This window comes from Uranotaenia lowii, chromosome 1 (assembly GCF_029784155.1).
Source record: "Uranotaenia lowii strain MFRU-FL chromosome 1, ASM2978415v1, whole genome shotgun sequence".
NCBI lineage: Eukaryota > Metazoa > Arthropoda > Insecta > Diptera > Culicidae > Uranotaenia > Uranotaenia lowii.
Window position 1 is genome coordinate 27,369,705 of NC_073691.1, and position 22,853 is coordinate 27,392,557.

Here is a 22,853-nt window from a genome sequence, read left to right on the forward strand (position 1 = left end):
TTTGGCAGAAACTGCGGTGAATCCGTGCACCCATGGTGGATTACCAACATACATACATACATTTTATCAATCTTGTCAATTTTGTTAGTTTTAACAATTTTGTTAGTTTAGTGAATTTTGTCGATTTTGTCTTAGTCAATTTTGTCAGTACTATCAATTTTGTCAATTTTGTAAATTTTGTTAATCATGTCAATTTTTAAAAAAAATTTATTTTGTCAATTTTGGCAATTCTGTCAATTTTGTCAATTTCGAGAATTTTTTCGTTTTTTTTTTTTGTCAATTTTGCCAATTTGTGCAATTTTGTCAATTTTATCAATTTTGTCGATTTTTTCAATTTTGTAAATATTGTCAGTTTTATCAATTTCGTCAATTTAGTGAATCATGTCTATCTTGTCCATTTTGTCAATTTAGTGAACTTTGTCGATTTTGTCATTGTCAATTTTGCCCATTTTTTCGATTTTATCAATTTTGTAAATTTTTTTCGATTATGTCAATTTTGTCGATTTGGTCGCTTTGTCGATTTTGTAAATTTTGACAATTTTGTCAATATTTTAAGTTTTGTCAATTTCGTCAATCTTATCATTTTGGTCAATTAATTGATTTTTTTCGATTTTGTGATTGTCAAAATTTGTCAATTTTGCTAGTTTTCTCGATTTTGTCAATTTTGTAAATTTTTTTCCGATTTTGTCAATTTGGTCAATTTTGTGAATTTCATGAATTCTGTCGATTTTGTTTTAGTCAATTTTGTCAGTACTATTTTTTTTTTTGTTTTTGATAGGAGTTTAACCCATTTAGGTCATTCTTCCTCGCTTGTCAGTACTATCAATCTTGTCAATTAAGTCAATTTTTTCAGGTTTGTCAATCTTGTCAATTTAGTCATTTTTTGAAATTTGTGAATTGTGTTTATTTGGGCAATTTTTTCAGTTTTGTCAATTTTGAAAATTTGTCAACTTTTTAAATTGTGTCATTTATGTCAATTTTGTAAATTTTGTGAATTTTGTCGACTTTGTCATTTTGGAAAATTTTGTCAGTTTTATCAAATTTGTCAATTTATTGAATTTTGTCATTGTCAAATTTGTGAATTTTCTCGATTTTATTAATTTTTTCAAGTTTGTCAATTTTGTCAATTTTACCAGTTTTATCAATCTTGCCAATTCTGTCAATTTAGTGAATTTTGTCGATTTTGTCTGTTGTGTCAATTTTGTCGTTTTTTTCAATTTGGGGACTCTCGTCAATTTGCCAACTTTGTCGATTTTTGTCGGTTTTATCAAGCTTGTCAATGCAGTGAATTTTTTTCGATTATAGCATCGTCAATATTGTCAAATTTATCAATTTTGTCAATTTTTTACTTTTTTCAATTTTGAAATTTTTGACAAATCATTGAATTATGTCAAGTTTGTCAACTTCTTCTATTTTGTCAAATTGTTTTATTTGGTCCATTTTTATTCATTTTGTCAATTTTGTCATTTTTGTATTTGGTCAACCTGGCCAAAATGGTTAATTCAGAGTTTTTTTTTGCCGTTTCTTCAACTGTGTCAATTATTAGCTTAACTTGATTAGCTTTTTAGCTTTATATGCAAAAAAACCCAAATGCTTCAAACTCTACTATGGAGGGATTGGTGGCGCTACTGTTTGGTTGTTATTTTCCATCGGTCACAGCAAGTGAAAGTTCGGATTGACTTTCAAGCCGTCATCGTTTTGCTAGACACCAACCCCAACAAAAACAACGCAACAATTGCACAGGTTTTTCGATGCGAACGAAAAGTTTTCATCGCGCAACGTTAGATCTGGAGAGAGGAAGAGAAAAAGGAACAAAAAAAACTAGCCCGAGAGCTTAAAGCTCGAGAGGATTCAGTAGCATTTGTCCTATTGGATTCAATTTGCTTCTACGGGCGAAATTCTCTCCTGTCGTTCGTGCTCAGAAAAAGCTTCCTGAGCACGAACGGTACGTGAGAAGATGAGATGATGTGCATATATCGTTCGCGTTCCCGTGTCGTTTTCCCCTTCTCAGAGCAAGCTGTGATTGAGAATCTAACGTTGGACTTACCATCACTATAGAAATATGCGATGTGAGGGTGTAGTCCTTAGGCTTGAGTCATTCAATTTCGGGGTTGTTCTTCATGGTGCAATCCCTTTTAAGGAACTTAGATTTTGGGTTTTAAGCCTAGAATTAATTTTTGAATCCGGTTTTCCTTACGGTGGACTGGTATTTTAAGAAAAACTCCTTCGCTCGTTTAATTTAAATTAAGATATCCTTGTTTGACTGACATTTATGTTTGTCAATCGATTGGAGACGCCCTCTGTTTTCCTTATGCGGAATTACACGGAGTGAAAGCGTTCTCAGCGCTTATCGCGCCATGTTTTCGATAATCTTGATTTTAGTGATTGCTGGTTGTGGCTAGCAAGCCAAATGGCCACGTTTTTTGGAGTGATGATTTTTGATAATTACTATGAAAAAAAAAATTTCAAACTATTTTGTATTTTTTTCTTTCTTTTATAGGTTGAAGAAGAAAAAAAATCGAATTTTTCAAGATAAAAATCATTTTTATTGTACTGCTCAGTTTCACAAAAACGTCGAGAACAAAGTTTACAAAAATTCACACAAATACACACAAATACACAGACATCATTAGAACTCGTCGAGCTGATTCGATAGGTACCTATAAAGGTATATCTAAGACCCATAATTAATGATCTCTCAAATCGACCGATAACTATACCTTTCTGAAAGAAAGGCAAAAAACATTCAGTAATTTTGGTAAAATTTCGAGAAGATGTTATTCCGTAGCCTTTTCAATAATTTGAAAAATATAAATTACTTGAAATTCAGTTTCAAGTCAATATTTAAGGAATAATTTGAGCCCATTTCTGCAAAATATTTTGAAACAATTTTGTAATCATTGGAATACATAAATTTTGAATTTTTTTCAAAGCATTTTAAACATGTTTTGACATTTCAAAAATTAGTTATAAATCTGAATTCAAGTGACAATTCCAAACTTTTTTTTGGAAAAAATTAGAAAAAAAAAAGTTGTGTTTTCTTCTTTGTTGAATTGAAGACAATCGTGTGATCACTCTTAGCCAATTTCTCAAATCATTAAAAAAAAATTTGAAGTCAATTTCGCAACAATTTTGAGACAGTTTATAGGCAAATTAAAGATTTTCTGAGCAATATAAAATTAAAAAAAAAAAACATTTATTCAAATGCGATTTCGAGATTTTTTCACCACAACTTCAAGGCAATTAAGGGACAAAAACGATAAGACAGTTTTGAGAAAACTTAATGAAAAGATGAAAAAATCTGACAGTCGTTTGTGATCAGTTTGGAAGTCCTTATTTTGTTCATGTTTAACAAATTAAAAATAAAAAGGTTCGAGGATTTCGGGGGGATTTCCAGAAGATGTTTTTTCAGACTTATTTAAAAAAAAATATAAATTACTTAAAAATCACTGATAATTTTTATAAATTTTCTGTAAGTTTTGAAGAATATTTAAATTTTTAGTCAAAGGAAATTTTTAAGGCAATTTTTTAACAGTTTCGAGACAATTATAAAAATTTTTTTAGCCCATTTCTGCAAAATATTTTGAAATAATTTTCAAGTCATAGGAATACATGAATTTTGAATTTTTTCAAAGCATTTTCGAAAAACAGATAAAAATCTGAATTTATGTGAGAATTTTAAACAGCTTTGAGACAGTTTGTAGGCAATTCAAAGATTTTCGAAGCCAGATATAATTTGAAGAAAACTTTGAGTATATTTAAGGGCAATTTTGAAATTTTCTCCTGACAACTTCTAAGCAATTTAGGGACAAAATGGATCAAACAATTTTGAGAAAATTTAACGAAAGTAAGCTTTTGAAGAATATTCTCAATTTTTGCTAATGAGATATTTTAAAGGCCAATTTTTTTAAAGGTTCGATACAATGTTCAAGGAACGATTTGAGACCATTTCTGCCAATTTTAAACTAATTTAACAACTTTTTGTGAACAATTTAAGGACAAATTTGGGAACAGCTTCTGAAGAAGTTTAAGATGTTTTGATTTTTTTATTAGTTGAAGTAATCTTTTAACATTTTCATAGGAATGAGGAAACAAATTAGAATTAGTTGAGTGACAATCAATTCTAAAAAAATAAAGTTAAGAATAATTTAAAACTATCTGTAGTACGGCTGTTTCTGATTTCACAATTTAGAAAAAAAAAGAACTCTTTTGTAAACAGTATTAAATCAAATTCAAATCAAATTATTATTTGCTCAAGACAAAACCCTGTTGAAAATGATCTAAAACGAAAAGTATTCAATCATAATTTGCATGGTAATAGCACTGATAAACTGATGTAATTCCCTAAGCAAACGAAAGAATATTTTATCGCCCAGAAATTTTGGGCGACATCTAGCTCATCATTCCCGAACCATAGGCTCCTGTGTGAGCATTTCCTATTCTACTAGCGCCATCACTATCAACGGTATATTCACTAACTATTGAAATGATGGTTGATGGAAAGCGAGCCCAGAGTTACATCAGCTTATCAGTGGTAATAGCTCGAAAAGCAAACAAATAATCCATTAGAATGGCACAACCACCACTTTTGACATCCAATTAAACCATTCATCATCCATCATCATTGATTGCCAGGCGACCAGCTGCGTAGCCAGCGAAGTGCTGGCCACCACCAATATTAGCGAATCTAAATTATACGGTTCTGATTTCGATACACGACGAAAAGTCTGAATCGACCAGCTCAACAGATAAAGCCCATTTAAGGGAAAGTCACAGATAACGGATGAAAATTTATATGAGAGTTTATCTCCTAGGTCAATTTTTTTTTCGTCAGAATTTCAATAAAAAAAAAGATTTTAAATCTCGTAAATTTAAATTGTATTATCGTAAGAAATTTTCCTGTACATTTATCTAATTACAATATGCAAGTAGTAAAACGATCAACCGATCTGGCAACAGAACACCCATAAATTCCGTAAACATTCTTTAATGCGTAATTTCAAAGTTCAAAATTAGCTGAATAACGGTTACCTAACAGGAAACATCTGTTATCTGTGGATCAACTGCATCCCGAATGCTGCAATTCAGCTATGGACCCCCCAACATGAAATGTACTCAAGAATTTCGATAGATTTGCATTGTGGTGCTCCGCCTGACATGGCAAATTAAAGTCACATTTTTCAATCCTTTCCGACAGTGTCGCCATCTTTGAAACCGAACATTTGCGGGTCCGTTCAACTTTCGTATGCTTTGATGCTTTCGGCGTGTTTTATGATCGATTGTGCCTCCACCAAATGTGCATTCCAAGGGGGTCCGACCGATGCGTTTTTTTTGTAAATAAAAACGCAAAACAGAGACGTGATTTGCGTGACCAATCGGTTCGGCATCCTATCTGTCACAAATCATAACTCTCGCATCGAGCGGCTGGGCTTTTTGATGTGACACATTCGAATGGCGGTGCGGCTTCAACAATAAAATAAAAATGAAAAACAAAGTAAACAGCGCCGGAGATTTGTGCAATGTTTGCTTGGATTCGGAATCGCTAGCGATGATGTTTGACCGATAAAGGAACGGCCCTTCAGGGGGATTATGTTGTAAAGCTTTGTTTATGTTTTCGGTTTGGTTTGTTTTCACACCGACGAAAACCGGGCACAGTCACCAATATTTGACATCGGCAAACGAAGCAGTTCGACATACCCTGTAACGTAACCTAGCCCCCCTGGTACTAACTGGAAAAGTAAACAGAAGGTACGCGGAACGGTGCTAATTGGTCAAAATTATCACCCAACTGCAGACAATCAAATATGGTCAAACGTAGGGTAAAGTTTCCTATTTCGTCCTTCCGAATTGTTGAAACACCCTACAATCTGATACCAATATATTAAAAAAAATTTCTAAAAAAACCAAAGAAATCATTTTTATAACTTGTTGATCGATCAACCCGAACCTTGGTACGTCGACCCCCCTCTCAGGCAAAAAAAAAGTAAACAAACCAACGAATGCCGAACGCCGACCCGTCCTCGCCGTAGCAGGCTGTGCGAGATTTCCGAACGAACGAACCTCCTCGTCGAAGCTGCTCGCCTGCTACGTTCGGAACGGAAAGCGGACCGAAACTGAAAGTGAGAGTGTTTGGACGATATTTTTTTCCGTCGTGGTCGCTCGCAACGCCACACTTTCGCGTCGTGTCTGTTTATATTTTTTTTGTTTTGTTTATTTTTGGGTGTTCCCGCAGGGTCGCGAACGTTGACCTACATTTTTCGGCACCTTTGCCGTACGCAGCAGCTGTTTGGTGTTGTCGTTCGGTGGTCAGCTGGTGCTTCCGATTATTGGGAACAACAAAACCGGATTCGTTTCTTTATGGTGTAATTCCGATAAGGCGCGCGCTCGCTAGTAAATGCGGTAATAATAATCGATGACTAGCGAGTGTCGAATTCAATAATAAATACCTACAGACCGGTAAATAGCGTGTTTTTTCGCTGTTACAATCCTTCAAGAAACATTAACGTAATGTAGCGTGAAATGTGTAACGAAGGAGGGTTATTGAAAAGTGAAAGGTTGACTGACCCTGGAGCGGTTTTATTCTTCTTTTTGATGATTGGCAGCTGCCGGATGAATACTTATTTGTGATAACACTTGGCTAAGTGGCGTGCAATTACAAATTTGTCAACTCTGCTTCGGGTAGTAGAATTTATCAGTAGGGGAGAGTGGGGATACTTGATCCCCTTTTCTTATTTTCACCATATCTTTTTGGAAAAATTTAGCAACTCGCCGTCTTTGACATTTTCTGACAGCTTGTAACTTCAAGTTTCTATGTTCCAAAAATTAGAACGATACTTGAACCCATTGGTGAACTAGAAGCATTTTCGTGGGAGTAAAAATATTGCGATTTTTCTGAAGTTAGGGGAGACTTGATTCCCTATTGAAGGAGATTTGATCTTTTATTCAGGAAGCCCTAATCCTTGTATGAAAATCAAACAAAACCCCAAGATAGAATGTTAATTGACTATTTTGGTCATGTTTGTTCTCATTTCACAATTTATAGCAGACATAAGAAGAAAATTCTATAACTTTGTCTCAACGCTAATAACATTGCATACTTAAAGGCGCTATTTTTTATAATTAAGAGAAAATTAATTATTTTTGCTCTTTTCTTCAGATAATTGTTTCATAAATATTAGTTTTTGGATAAATATTAGTAGTTTCGTAATCAGCAATCATAGCGATCAATTCAGAAGAAGAATATGCCGTTTGGAAGGGGGATCAATTGTACCCAACTCTAGGGGATCAATTGTACCCATAATCAACATTTTAGAAAACTTTTTCTGAAAAAAGTTGAGAGTTTTTCATTGCTTTGAAAATATGGCAATATGAAGTTCATTTTACGCTCGAACGATTGATGCATTGGAACAAATATTTTTTTCATAATTTTCCCATATAAGGAACATTTTTAAGTGATGCAAAAAGATCTTCAAGTTACATTTTGTGAAATTTTTCAAACAAAGTTCAATTACTCAAACAATTATTTTGTTAAAATTTTTTGAACTACAAGCATTGTTATTTTGCTCATTTTGGCACATTTTTCTAGAACATTTGATCTTTGTAAGACATTCCAGTCTCGAGATATAGCTAAGGAATCAAGTATCCCCAGGGATCAAGTATCCTCATTCTCCCCTACTACTTTACACGGTTCCTACGAATTCCTCAATATGAATTTTTATCACAGAGATGGATCATATTTAATTCAAATTTATAGCTTTTCAGCTGGTTAAGGATTTCAAATATGACATTTTGGTGACTGCAAGTAGAAAAACTACTAAAAAGCCAACAAAATCACAAAGCAACTTGTGTCCGCTTTCTCTAAACTAATCTCTCCAAAATCCAAAAAAAAATCAGCCATGAATGGTGCCTGGTGATTCACCAAAATCGTGAATCAATCTGAAACTTAATTTTAATAAAAAGTTACTTAAATTATAATATATTTATTAAGCCTACACACGCCAACACACGTCAAAACATAGTCGAATTTTACAAAATTAAAAAAAAAATTAAAACTGCGGGTGTTTCATTTTTTGAAAAATCTGTGAATAATGTCTATTTTATATCAATATCAGATCTAAATTATCAAAAATTCTGCCAACGTTATGTCAATGTCTTGTTTGTCAAAACTGTCAAAATTATCAAAATTGGTAAATTGTCAAAATTGTCAATATTGTCAAGATGGTAAAAATTGCCAAAATTGTCAAAACTGTCGAAATTGTCAAAATTGTCAAAATTGTCAAAATTGTCAAAATTGTCAAAGTTGTCAAAATTGTCAAAATTATCGAAAATGTCGAAATTGTCCAAATTGGCAAAACTGACAAAACTGTGAAAATTGTCAAAATTGTCAAATTTTTCAGAATTGTCAAAATTGCCAACATTTTTTGAAAAAGGTCAAAACTGTCAAAATTGTTAAAATTACCAAAATTATAAAATTGTCAAAATTGACAAAATTGTCAAAATTGTCAAAATTGTCAAAATTGTCAAAATTGTTAAAATTGTCAAAATTGTCAAAAATGTCAAAATTGTCAAACTTGTCAAAATTGTCTAAATTGTCAAAATTGTCAAAATTGTCAAAATTGTCAAAATTGTCAAAATTGTCAAAATTGTCAAAATTGTCAAAATTGTCAAAATTGTCAAAATTGTCAAAATTGTCAAAATTGTCAAAATTGTCAAAATTGTCAAAATTGTCAAAATTGTCAAAATTGTCAAAATTGTCAAAATTGTCAAAATTGTCAAAATTGTCAAAATTGTCAAAATTGTCAAAATTGTCAAAATTGTCAAAATTGTCAAAATTGTCAAAATTGTCAAAATTGTCAAAATTGTCAAAATTGTCAAAATTGTCAAAATTGTCAAAATTGTCAAAATTGTCAAAATTGTCAAAATTGTCAAAATTGTCAAAATTGTCAAAATTGTCAAAATTGTCAAAATTGTCAAAATTGTCAAAATTGTCAAAATTGTCAAAATTATTAAAATTGTCAAAATTGTCAAAATTGTGATATTTGTCAAAATTGTCATAATTGTCAAAATTGTCAGAATTTTCAAAACTGTCAAAATCGTCAAGGTTGTCAAAATTGTCAAAATTGTCAAAATTGTCAAAATTGTCAAAATTGTCAAAATTGTCAAAATTGTCAAAATTGTCAAAATTGTCAAAATTGTCAAAATTGTCAAAATTGTCAAAATTTTCAAAATTGTCAAAATTGTTATATTTTTCAAAATTGTCAGAATTTTCAAAACTGTCAAAATTGTCAAAATTGTCAAGGTTGTCAAAATTGTCAAAATTGTCAAAATTGTCGAAGTTGTCAAAATTGTCAAAATTGTTAAAAATGTCAAAATTGTCAAAAATGTCAAAATTGTCAAAATTGTCAAACTTGTCGAAATTGTCTAAATTGTCAAAATTGTCAAAATTGTCAAAATTGTAAAATTTGTCAAAATTATCAAAATTGTCAAAATTTTCAAAACTGTCAAAATTGTCAAAATTGTCAAAATTGTCAAAATTGTCAAAGTTGTCAAAATTGTCAAAATTATCAAAATTGTCAATATTTTGAAAATCGTCAAAATTGCCAAAATTGTCAAAATTTTCAAAATTGTCAAAATTGTCAAAATTGTCAAAATTGTCAAAACTGTCAAAATTGTCAAAATTGTCAAAATTGTCAAAATTGTCAAAATTGTCAAAATTGTCAAAATTGTCAAAATTGACAAAATTGTCAAAATTGTCGAAATTGTTATAATTGTCAAAATTGTAAAAATTTTCGAAATAGTCAAAATTGTGAAAATTTTTCAAATTTGTCAAAATTGTTAAAAATTGACAAAACTGTCGAAATTGACGAAACTGTGAAAATTGTCAAAATTGTCAAAGCTGTTAAAATTGTCAAAATTGTCAAATTTTGAAAGAATGTTAGGAGAAATCGTTCCGTTTTCCATGAATGCGCCCTAAGAAGTTCTGATTTGGTTTGATTCCGAAAGACTTACATTTGCCAATAGGGTCAGATGGTACATGGCCTGCTTTTCGAAGTCCAGGGGCCCCAGCAGAAAGATGGTTCCTTCGGTCATTTCCGGTGAAATGATCTTCTGCCGGATGGCGAACAGAGGTGAGCCCTGGTGTTTTCAAGAGAGAGAGAGCATAGTTTACATTTGTAAATAAAGTGATATTGGGAAAAAAATGCGACGACTTACCCAAAGTTCCAAGTAGACGGGCTTTGGCAGCAGAGGATTCTTGTTGGCCAGCACGTAGTCAAGTTCGGTTCCCTTTTTGGCGTCCTGAAAGGTATAAAAAAAATTGTAATTAGTGTACGTCATTTTCGGACACCCCCTGGTCAAAAAGAAGGGTGTAAAACTAATTAAACCTTAGGCTAATTGGATTGGTTCGACTGGATTGACTCCGTTTCAGCCTTCAAGCGGGAGCTGTCAACATTAGGGTGATAGATGGCGTTTCTTGAATGGATTTTTCTGACCAGGTGCTGCCCGGCCGACTATTCAACTGTCAAACAGGGAATCGACCCAAGTAGGTTGGCTCAACTCGGGAGGTGCTGCGATTTATGAATACTCGAAGGGGTTTCTTCCAGTAGCAACTGAGTTTTAAATGAAGGAACAATTTTCTATGGCCAACCGAGACAAGACTGTTGCATTCAAGGATGTTTACGACTGGCTACTTAAACTTTAAAGTTAGAAGCACATGGTCGGTGATGCAAATTGAATTACTATAAGAGTAAATAACGCCACAGATGGCAGCACCGTAAATCCTAACACATGTTGATGGCTGGGTGAGGTCTCGAAAACAAGGAAAAAAGAACAACATCATCTCCTCAACTTCATGATTCTGCGCTTTTCCTAACCTTCCACCAAAGATGTGTTCCATTAGCTAGTTCTAGCATCTTCCATCATCGGCTAGAGTCTGCCCTTGTAAGGAAGTTCAGGAAATTGCACTTGCCTGCCAGCAATTTATTACGTAAAGTGACCGCCAAAGGCACATTATCATCATCATCAATTTGCCGTCCGTTCTTGCGGTTTTTTCTTCTACCAAATGCACCGGCTTCCATCTTATTGACACACATTCCGGTAACGGGCCAATGTCGCGCCCGATTAGGTCTGGTCTCGGAGACTGATATGATAGGGAAGATATCCAATCTTAACTGTAGTGGAGTCTCCTGAATGATTCATTATGCTTATCATGAATTTTAATCCGGAATTTCGATTCAGAAAAATTCCATAAATTTTTATTCTAAATCAGGATCAGAATTAAAGAAATTTATGATTCAAAGCAGCATTCTGTACTTTGCTCAGAGTTTGGGGAAGTTAGAGTTGATTTTTTTAATTCAAAATTCAGAATTTATAGTACAACGATCCGAGTGCGCAGTTTAGAGTAGGTACAAGGTTCAAAGTGAAAAGGATCAGCGTTAAGACTTCACAGTTGAAAATTAGAAGTTTAGAATTTAAGGTTTTTCTAGGTTGGAAATTTAAATTAGAAGCTTTACAGCTAAGAGTTTGGAGTTGAAAGGAGAATGTTTAGAAGTGAGAGTTGAGGATTGAGTGTTCGAAGTTGAGAATTTAGAGTTAAAAGAAGAATAAGTTGTAAGTAAAAGTTGAGAGTTCAGTGTGAAGTATTGCATGTTCAGGGTGGAAAGTTGAGAATTTAGAATTGAGAAACGGGTTAAGGGTTAGGGTTAAGAGTTAGGAGTTGAGAGTTCAACGCATAAAGTTAAAAGTTGATAGATATTTGAGTTGAGATGAGAATTCCAAATTAAGAGTTTGGAATTGTAAGTATAAATTCAAAAGTTGGCAGTTGAGAATTGAGTATTATAAAAATTTAGAGTTTAGAGTGCACAGTTTATTATGAAAATTCAGAATTCTGGATCCAAGTACAAAACGAAAAATCAAATTTCAAAGTTCAAAAATCAGAGTTCAAAATTGACAGTTTGGCATTCAAAGAAGGAAATTAGATTTATGCGTACAGAGTACAAAACATTGTTATTTTTGTCATTTATGTCATTTTTGTCATTTTTATCATTTTTGTCATTTTTGTCATTTTTGTCATTTTGTCATTTTTGGCATTTTTGGCATTTTTGTCATTTTTGTCATTTTTGTAATTTTTGTAATTTTTATCATTTTTGTCATTTTTGTCATTTTTGTCATTTTTGTAATTTTTGTAATTTTTGTCATTTTTGTCATTTTTGTCATTTTTGTCATTTTTGTCATTTTTGTCATTTTTGTCATTTTTGTCATTTTTGTCATTTTTGTCATTTTTGTCATTTTTGTCATTTTTGTCATTTTTGTCATTTTTGTCATTTTTGTCATTTTTGTCATTTTTGTCATTTTTGTCATTTTTGTCATTTTTGTCATTTTTGTCATTTTTGTCATTTTTGTCATTTTTGTCATTTTTGTCATTTTTGTCATTTTTGTCATTTTTGTCATTTTTGTCATTTTTGTCATTTTTGTCATTTTTGTCATTTTTGTCATTTTTGTCATTTTTGTCATTTTTGTCATTTTTGTCATTTTTGTCATTTTTGTCATTTTTGTCATTTTTGTCATTTTTGTCATTTTTGTCATTTTTGTCATTTTTGTCATTTTTGTCATTTTTGTCATTTTTGTCATTTTTGTCATTTTTGTCATTTTTGTCATTTTTGTCATTTTTGTCATTTTTGTCATTTTTGTAATTTTTGTAATTTTTATTATTTTTGTCATTTTTGTCATTTTTGTCATTTTTGTCATTTTTGTCATTTTTGTCATTTTTGTCATTTTTGTCATTTTTGTCATTTTTGTCATTTTTGTCATTTTTGTCATTTTTGTCATTTTTGTCATTTTTGTCATTTTTGTCATTTTTGTCATTTTTGTCATTTTTGTCATTTTTGTCATTTTTGTCATTTTTGTCATTTTTGTCATTTTTGTCATTTTTGTCATTTTTGTCATTTTTGTCATTTTTGTCATTTTTGTCATTTTTGTCATTTTTGTCATTTTTGTCATTTTTGTCATTTTTGTCATTTTTGTCATTTTTGTCATTTTTGTCATTTTTGTCATTTTTGTCATTTTAATCATTTTTGTCATTTTTGTCATTTTTGTAATTTTTGTAATTTTTATCATTTTTGTCATTTTTGTCATTTTTGTCATTTTTGTCATTTTTGTCATTTTTATCATTTTTGTCATTTTTGTCATTTTTGTCATTTTTGTCATTTTTGTCATTTTTGTCATTTTTGTCATTTTTGTCATTTTTGTCATTTTTGTCATTTTTGTCATTTTTGTCATTTTTGTCATTTTTGTCATTTTTGTCATTTTTGTCATTTTTGTCATTTTTGTCATTTTTGTCATTTTTGTCATTTTTGTCATTTTTGTCATTTTTGTCATTTTTGTCATTTTTGTCATTTTTGTCATTTTAATCATTTTTGTCATTTTTGTGATTTTTGCCATTTTTGACAACTTCGGCATTTTTGTCATTTTTGTCAATTTTTAAGCAATCCATATGGATTTTTCAAAACAAAATCATTCGTTTAGTACATATTTGGAATAAAGAGAACATATTTGAAGTGCTTTAGTAGCTAAAACGGAACTCGAAAATAGAACATATTTACAAATAAAAAAATACCAAAAATACGCTTTAAAAGAACAAATTGCCTTAAAAATACCTTTGAAAGCTTATAACTGAAGCGAAGCGAACTTTCGACAACCTTTAAGCTCGTAACTTTAAAAACCAAATCGAAATAAAAAAAAGTAAATTGTCCACTTTTTCAACTAATTTTTTTTTAGAATATTTGATTTGATTAGAATGCCATATGGATTTCGCTTTTAAATTCATTTGTTGAGAGCTTAAAGCCTGATCTTGTTGATAAATTGAAGCGAAGAAGTTTCTTCTGCAATTTACTTTAGCGAATCGAGACTTCTGCTAGCAAACAATCAAGGGCTGATTAAAAGTTCTGCTTATTAAGGAAAACATTAAGACAAAGGATTGAAACTATTGATGAATCATCCAACAGAAAAAATCCAGAAAGAAAATCGGATTGAAACCTCCGCTTATGAGAAACAGTTTCGGAAAATCGAGACTTCTGCTAACGTTAAACATCTACACTAGTCGAGAGCATATTCAGCAAGCGGATTTCGACTTCTTTTTGTAGAACAATCCCAAAACTGTAACAGGGAATGGACACTTTTGCAAATGAAATCTTTTCAGGTGGACTGGGACTACTGCTTGTGAGGAACAGTTTTTGTGGATTGAAACTGTTGCATATTGGATAATATGAAACACGAATTGAGACTTCTGGTTATGAAAAAAAAACTGTCACATCACAATAAAGCTTCTGCTTATGGGAATCATGCGTTACAAAACGTTTTCTGGATGAGATCAAAATTAAGAGAATGGAAATAAAAATATACGGAGAAAATCAAAAAATTTTTACTTATGAGAAACAGTTTCAGAAGAGTGAGACTTCTGTTTACATTCCTGCTAGATGAAAAAATTGGAAGAATTTTGATACTGTTACTTGAGATAAAATTTAATTTAAATGGTGAACTCATTTTACGACTTGTGAAGAGCAGCTCTAACTGCTTGAGACGTGTGCTGACTAAGAATCTCGGAAGCTGATACAGAGCTGCTAAAGATAAACCGTTTCAGTAGACTGAGATTTCTGCTTGTGAGAATGACTGGTCTTATTGATAAAAACAGGCAAAAGCTTTTTCTGTAGTGTTTTTCAATGTCGTACTAAGATTTGGGAATCGGCAATTGTTTAAACTGATTGAGAATTCTGCTGTTTTAAGTAGGCAAAAATCAAACCAGCTCATAATAAGCATTGAAACACGAAAGACTCCTGCTACTGGAAAAATGCCGATGCAGATTGGAACTTTTTCTTATGACAAGCAGCTAGAAACTAAGAGATCGAGGATTCTGTTCATAAAATAAGTGTAAAATTAACTAGGAATACTGCTTCTGCACTTGAAATGACATCGTTTAATAACTTATCTAATAGTTGCTAGTTGTTTAAAAATTCTATAGATAGTTTTGATACTCATGCTTAAGACAAACAAATTCTGAGGATTTAGAGTTTCACTTCAATAAATATGTTAAAGGATTAAGAAGAAAAGAAAAAGCAAATATTCAAAATGCAGTTGGATGAGAGTCATGAATGATTGAGACTTCCAATTTGAAATAAACAGTTTCAAAGGCTTGAGATTTCTGTTCATTAAACAAAAATATTGAAATTTGTAACTTCTGCTGTATTCAGTTAAATTCTTATTTAATTTTTGGCATTTCGGCGAGTTGTGAAAATTCAAGGTAGAATATTTAGAAAGAACATGAAAGTATTATAGGTGGAAAGATCAAAGCTAGAGCGCTTCGGGTAGAAGAAATTGAATAGTTGGTGAAAATGTGAGCAGGGCTTTTTTTGTTTTGTGAACAGCTTTTGAACTACTTGCGTGATTCTTTGCCGCGCGCCGTTTCAATGTTGATAGGAAGCGATGAAGAAACCCATCGCATTCCTACCCACATTGAAACACGGACGGGTCGAACACATGAGATTGTGTCCGACCGGGCAAAAAATCACCCAAGCAGCGCTCACATGTGCTGTTCTATTGCTAAGCCAATTCTATCGATGCGTGCTACTTTTGCTATTCAGTTAAAACAAATTTCAGAGCATCTTCTGTTTATGAATTATGGATTCATCATGTTGAGACTTCTTTCCACTAAAAATACTACCAGCGTATACTTTTCCGAGTTTCAAACAATAATAGCAATTTCACGTTTTAGGAATGGTTAAAACCAGCTTTCAGAACCTTGCTTTTGATAAAATATAAAAGGGGCAAAGGATTTTCTTTTACTTTATTTTAGTTAGGAAAGACGGTCTAAAGCTTTATTATCCCTACAAAAGAACAGTAACAGCGGATTGAGACTTCTGCCAATATTTTTCTTACTTTGGGACTTAACAATCCACTTGAAAAAAATTTTGAAAGATTGAGACTTCTGTTTACTCAAAAAGAACACATAAACAATTCTGTTAGATGATAATTATGAAAGTAAATTAAGACGTCTGCTCAAAGAAACTGTGACAACGGATTGAGACTTCCGCTTTCGGAAAACAGCTGTTTTCGATTAAAATTTTTTCGATTGAGAAACATGAATACAAACGGTTATTCTTCGAGACTTGGAAATATGTAGAGTAAATTTCATCTTCCGCTCATTTGTCAACTGATGCAAAGGATTTCGAATTCTACTCTTAACAACGGTGGATTGAGAATTCCGTTGAGAAACCGCAATGATAGCAGATATAAGCAATCATAAAGTTTATTATCAGATTTCGGAACCTCTTCTACTGGAAGGAAAACTATTGAAGTGGATTTGTTATCTGTAAACATAACCTTATTGTTTTGAATAGCTTACCGTCTAAAGAGTTGAATAAGAATGAAGGTTATCTCAAATTGGGTAAAACAAGGTACAATAATTTTTTATTTATGTTGTGTGTATTAAATCATTGATTTTTTTTCAAATTTTGGTCTCTACCTCATTTTACGATTCACTATTAGAAAATTGGGGATTTTTTTAGTGAAATCTGCTGATACAGCGGATTGAGACTTCTGCTAATGAGTACGATACAATGAATAAACGAACATAGGATAGAGACTTCCGCTGAAAAAAAAATCGATGCCAACAAAAAAAGTGAGTAGTATTTCTGGGAAATTAAAGCTTCTGTCTGATGGCTCAATTTTTTTAATCTGTTAAAGTGAACTGAGACTTCTGCTTATGACACACAGTTACAGTGGTTCGACTATTTTGTAGTTTGATAATAATAACAGCGGACTAAGTCTTCTAGTGAACATCTTTAGTTAGAGAAGATGGGAAAATCTACTAGTAGATTGAGACTTCCGATGGCTCACTACTGTAGAAGAGGATTGAACTGTGCTGATTATTTTTTCTAGTTTTTTAAAAAAACTTACAGCTGATTCAGATTTTTGGTGGTACACAACAATGCAAGTAAATTGAAACTTCTTCTTGAAAAAAAAAACAGTTTCGATAGAGACTTCTGTCGGTTAAATTTGTTGAATTTTTTTTTTAAATTTTTCTGCTTGTTTTGTGCATTTTTACCTCAGTATGATGATACGGACTTTCACTCATTAGAAACAGTTACAGTAGATCGTGGTAGATCGATGTCTCTGCTGTTTTAGAGTCATGAAAGTGCAATGAGATATCCGCTAATAAAAAGTGGATTGAGACTTCTGCTAAATTTAAAAAATGAATCTGAGACTTTTTTTCATGCAAACATATAGCAGCGTACTGAGATTTTGGCTTTTGAGTACTAATTACAGTCAATTGAGACTTCTGTTGATTCAAATTAAAATTAACAAAACTTAAAGTAATCAAAAATAGAGGAATTTTGGTTTTTTTTTTCTATAGAAACAATAGAAAATATAACGGTCGCCATGTCGCTTCCATTAATCAATTTTGTGTATTGAATTTTTTGTTGCTTTGAAAAAATTCTATCCAACTGGAGTAGGTTTCAAGTTCAGAACAGAAAGACGTTTAAGAAAAACCTTTACTGATTCAGAAATTAGATTTTTTTAAAGGATTGTATACGGTCATCAGTCTCGGATTTTTAAGAAAAAAAACATGTTTTTTACTCCAGGAGGATTCCAGGAGGACTCCAGGAGGAGTAAAAACAGTCGTTTTAACTTAAAAATTCGAGAATGATAGCCGTTAAAATTTCTTAAAAAAAATCAACCAAAACAGTCGGTCCATTCATAAAGAAGTTAGAATTCAGAATTAAGAATCAGTAATAAAATTTTTAATGCAAACTCATATTTCTACAGAACGTGTAATCGGAATTTTGTTTTCGATCTCATTCTAATTTTAAAAAGTTTAACGGTCGCCATGTAGCTTTCCGTTTGACTTTTCATCAAATGATGGATTATTTTGAAAAGCACTCCTAAGCTGGGCTACATTTGGAATTCGGGAAATTAATTTTAATACTAAACTCATTTAGAACACCGAAACGTTACTTCAGACACGAATAATTCAAAGTTGCTTTAGATTTCAGGATCAAAATTAGAATGAAAAAAAAATATGTTTTCAAAACTTAAAATAGCTGGCTTTTTATGATCTTAGATTTTAATCAAACAACTTTTTATTGAAAATACCCGACGTTTCGACCATTATTGTAGTCTTTCTCAAGGGAATTATCTGTCTGCTGTGTCATTGTCAATATCGATTTTTTAACAGCAGACAGATAATTTTCTTGAGAAAGACCACAAAACTGATCGAAACGACGGGTATTTCAAATAAACAGTTGTTTGAGTGAAATCAAAGACCGTAAAAAGCCAAAAATAAATACTTAAAAACATCTTCCCGGTCGAAAACATAAACCTAACTTTAAAAAGCTTTGTTTCAAATCGAATGAGCTCTCCAGGCAATATTTCACCAGGGAACACAGCAGACCTGAGTAAAAATCGCCATGAGTTGCGTCCTCTTGAAGACAGAACAAAAGTCCAACCACGCTTATCTTTATCCCAACTTGCGCTTAAAGTAGCCTTAGTAGGACACTACAAAAATACCATCAATTCACCGCTGGAAAAGCGTCCAAGCAAATATGATGAATAGTTTGAGCACTAGGTTTTATTTTATATTTGAAGAAAATGAAAAAATGGAATAGAAAGAAGAAAAGAAAGAACGCGGAAGTGCCCACGGCGCGATCTTTCTAAGCTAGACTTAGCAAAGCTATGCGAATAAGGGACACGTGTATCAAGAGACTGGGTCGCATCCGATGGCGGCGATGATGGCGAGAAATATGGCGAATTATAATCCTCTCCACTTTCCTCCTCGGCTTGTCTTTTTCCCATGGCCTCCTTTGATTCTTTCTATGAAAGAGGTAAACCGAAGGTGAGCAAGGGAAGCACCTAGTGGTCCTCCCGTTGAGGGGAGAAAAGGGTTGTAAATTATGCCACGCGAGTGCTCTTTTTTCCATCCTTTTCTTGATCCAAGGGGGGTTACGTTTCGATGTCCAAGTTTGGTGAAAAAATGGCAAGATCATGGTACACATTTCTCCCGACTGTGTGTCTCTTTCTCTCTCTCGACATGATTTGCATTCGCCGGATTGCTCGAAGGAAGAAAAATTATCCCGGAAATCCCAAGACCCCAGGTCGCAGAAACGTGATGCGGAAATCGGACGTCGCAAAGTCGCCATTCTAGATGGATCGACATGAGTATTTTTAAGAATGATCATCGTAGGATGACGTCTTATTTCAATATTAAGTTGAAATTAAAAAAAAATTGGAAACAAAATTCTGAAGGAAACGAAGTTTCTCGTCGAGTATAGGCAATCAATGGCACTCGATTGGACATGATCAACAAATTGTCCAAAGTGCAATAAACAATCACGCCAAGTTTGTTTGTTTTTGCTAAGTCGGTCCCTTTAAAAAATCGGAGAATAAACTAGCGAGCGATTGTTTCGCAAACGAGCGAATATTGCTGAATGCAGCAGTTGAGATTGTTCGAAACATGGAAAGGAAAGAGGGAAAAAAATATGAAGGAAAACAAGAACGCGCCACAGACAATCGGCAAAAGGCGGGAAGAAATAAATTTATGTTTTATTTTATCTAATTATGTTCGTCGATTTATGCGCTCGAGCCAATTCGTGTGCACACACATTTCTTGTTGAATCAAACAACAATTTCCTGTTGTAACCACTCGATTGTTCTGGAGGCCAAATCAGATCTTTAGGTATTGAGGATCTCTCAGTTGGTGGCCAGGTGTTATTGGCGCGTGTCTTCCTTCTTCTTTGAATCTTGTTCCATTTGAAGCCGACTATAGGTACAACATGAATGAAAAAAAAAAACATTTGAATTCGAAACCAAGCACAGATTTAAATCATAACGTTTCTCGGCCATTGTGTGTGCGCCATTGGACTTGTTTTTCCCCGGATAAATCTTTCAACATGGATATCTCTGGGTTGGCGATCGACCACCTCCATTAATAATGTGTTGAAATTTATTGGATTCCAATTGTTTGGAATTGCTTCTGACCGGGTTGGCAGATTTTTCTTTTTAATAGTGAGAAAATTTTAAATTCCTAAATTGTCTAAACTATCTTTTAGATTCTAAACCTGCAAAACTGGCATCACTGGTCGCCTCAAGAAGTTGATTCTTTTGGAATGTTGCTACCAACTTTACCGGCAACATTCTTCTCAGAATCAAGTCTGATACCCACATTCGATTACCTACAAGGATTCCGATATGTTAAAATAATGATCACTTTAACTCACCTCCGGAACCATGATGATGCCGGTTTTGTGCGGGAAGATGACGTCGTGCGGGGTGGTGAAGTTGGTGGCAGTGATCGAGCAGGCCTGGATGGACATGCCGCCCTTGGTGTCCTTGACCGACACCTGGAAGTCGTAGTAGCGGCCCGGTTCTAGGCGCCGCGTTAGGATTACGTTTGCCTGGCAGATCGAGTTGAACTTGGTACAGGGCAGGGTTTCGATTTGGACCGTTGACGAGGCGGCGTCACCTGGAAACGTAAAAGAGAGAAAAAAAAATGTTAATAAAACTATTTTTTACGACTCAAATCAATACATGAAAAAATGGTTCTGAATTTGTCGTTATATTAAAAATCGATTCATTCTGAGCTCAATTTTGGTCCTGTAACCAACAAAATACCAACTACACATTTTTGGAAAATTTGTAAATTGTTCACCTAGGTTGAACCCAGAGCTCAAATATCAGATATCCCAAAATGGGTGGTTATAAAACTACTTTTTTTATGAATTGTCTTTCGGCAATTTGGTGTTTGATAATAGTGTCATTTAAGGTTCAGTAACAGTGCACAGTATGTCAATTTTTTACTTATTTTTTGCTGCACAATTTTCTTATTTTTTTTAAATTACCCAGTAAAAAAAACAATTTCTTTACATTTCTAAACAATTTCTAACCATTTTATTTCTTTCAAAAGCGACGAAAACTATACTAGTTATGCGATATCTGACACCTTACTCGTATCTATCGGAAGAATGCAAGAGAGCGCAAGATTTTGTTTTCTACACCTTTAAATCGTTGCCAGCGACAATTTTTTCCACTTCTCTCATTGGTCAATTACTCAATTCCCAGCTGATTTTCAACCATCTGGATGCACTGCTGGTTGCGGAGAGAACATAACGATGATTTTCTCACTTGAAGCCGCGTGGGAGCAAAATCATTTCAAAATTTACAAACATGGCGAACTTTCTGTCATATCCGATTTAAAATGACTTCAGACGACATTTTATACGATTTTTTCACTAGGCAGTTGAAATTGAGATTCGCAACACCATTTTAAACGACTTAAGTTATCATTTCTGATACGATTTTATGTTTTCTGGGTACTTTATTTGTCTCAGCTACCTCAGTTTATGGTATAACAAAATAATTTAAAATATATTGTGCTAAGCTTATTAACATATTTTCAATGCGTGAAACGTTAATATCAACAGTGGGGTGTTTTTCCGGCCATAATCTATTTTCTTGGTTATCCTTTTAACCTTGGTAACTCCTTCAGGTTTAAACTGTGCTTCGAGGAACAGCTCCTCTTCGTTGATGGTATCTAAGTCGTACACTATACCTCAAATGTAACTTAGGGTTGGATAGGGGATAATCTCGATAGGAATACCATCTGTTAAACTCCTCATTCCTGTGAGCTGCTGGTAAATATTTCTTTTTTGAGTCTGTGCGAAATAAGTATTTTGTACCTATTTTGTACTTTATTGATTAACGAATTAAACGGTCCATTGCCGTTGCACAAGAAGTATAACGGTCGAAATCTTTCGACACTCAACACTTCACCGGAGTTTTAGAGCTATTTTTCGACTTAAAAACGCTTTTGATTTTTTACCAATGTTTACAAACGTAAACAATTGTAAACAACCGAGCCTCTAAAGAAAACTGAAATAAGTAAGGTCTCAAGTTTCTCAAGGATTTATCCAAGGCCCATCGTAAAGCTCAGTTATTTTAGAAATGGAACACTTTCTTTCGCTAATAGCTCGTTTACTAGTAATCGTTCATCCAAAATATTGACAGCATTTTGTTGCCTGTAAAAGGTACTATCCGACCTATTTTTTCAAAATTTAAAGTTTACGCGTTTTTGAGATATTTACGATGCAAGAGAAAAAGAAAAAAAATATTTTTGCACAGTTTCCTTCCAAATCCATCATTATCAAATTGATAGCTGACAAAACGGTTGATAATTCAAAGAATTACTGTGTGAAAGTGGTGGAAAAGTATTCAAACACTGTCAAAAATGTCCACAAAGTTCAAATCAAGCATTGGAGTTAAGCACATGATCGGCGACTACGGTTAAGGGTCATCAGGGAAGTCAAGTCTCATACCAGCATTTTTAATTTCGAATAAGCGTGAATTTAAGGGTAAATCGCTAAAATGTCCAAAAAAATTTCTCAGATAAGCTGAAAGTGTTACCTAGTAATGAGTCATTCAAACCTAACCTCAAAAATTTTTTTCCCAAGTTCCAGAGCTCGTAAGCTGTGATGCCAGTACCGAGGCTACAGGACAGATGATTTCTGATGAACGACAAAGCTTATGAAAAACCCTATTTCAAGCAAATTAATCGATGTTTACACCGCGGCGATTATTCCGGACTGATGAACCGCGTGACAAATGTAAACAATATCAGAGAGTCGCAAGTGAGAGAGAACGTCAATTCGCTATTGTTTATGGGAGATAATAACTAAACAGTAGCGCCACAAAGTCCTCCATGGAAGAGTTTAGATCATTTGGGAAGCTTTTAGGAACAGGCCTATAAATAAAAGCGAATTAGCTCTTCATGATATTTATTTTTTAATAATTATTGGGCAAAATTTTGTCAT

The 22,853-nt window shown here is 33.1% G+C and overlaps 1 protein-coding gene across 3 annotated transcripts in view; it reads right to left on the reverse strand.

Annotated features, from left to right (window-relative positions):
* Positions 1 to 22,853, reverse strand: part of LOC129750815 (cadherin-86C) — a 370,404-nt gene that overhangs the window by 65,311 nt on the left and 282,240 nt on the right. For all 3 annotated transcript variants that reach the window (XM_055745911.1, XM_055745899.1, XM_055745904.1), the window contains exons 3-5: positions 20,265 to 20,509; positions 10,213 to 10,296; positions 10,009 to 10,134 (exon numbers count right to left, since the gene is read on the reverse strand). In XM_055745911.1, the coding sequence (XP_055601886.1) occupies positions 10,009 to 10,134; positions 10,213 to 10,296; positions 20,265 to 20,509 (455 nt within the window). The remainder of the gene's footprint in view (positions 1 to 10,008; positions 10,135 to 10,212; positions 10,297 to 20,264; positions 20,510 to 22,853) is intronic.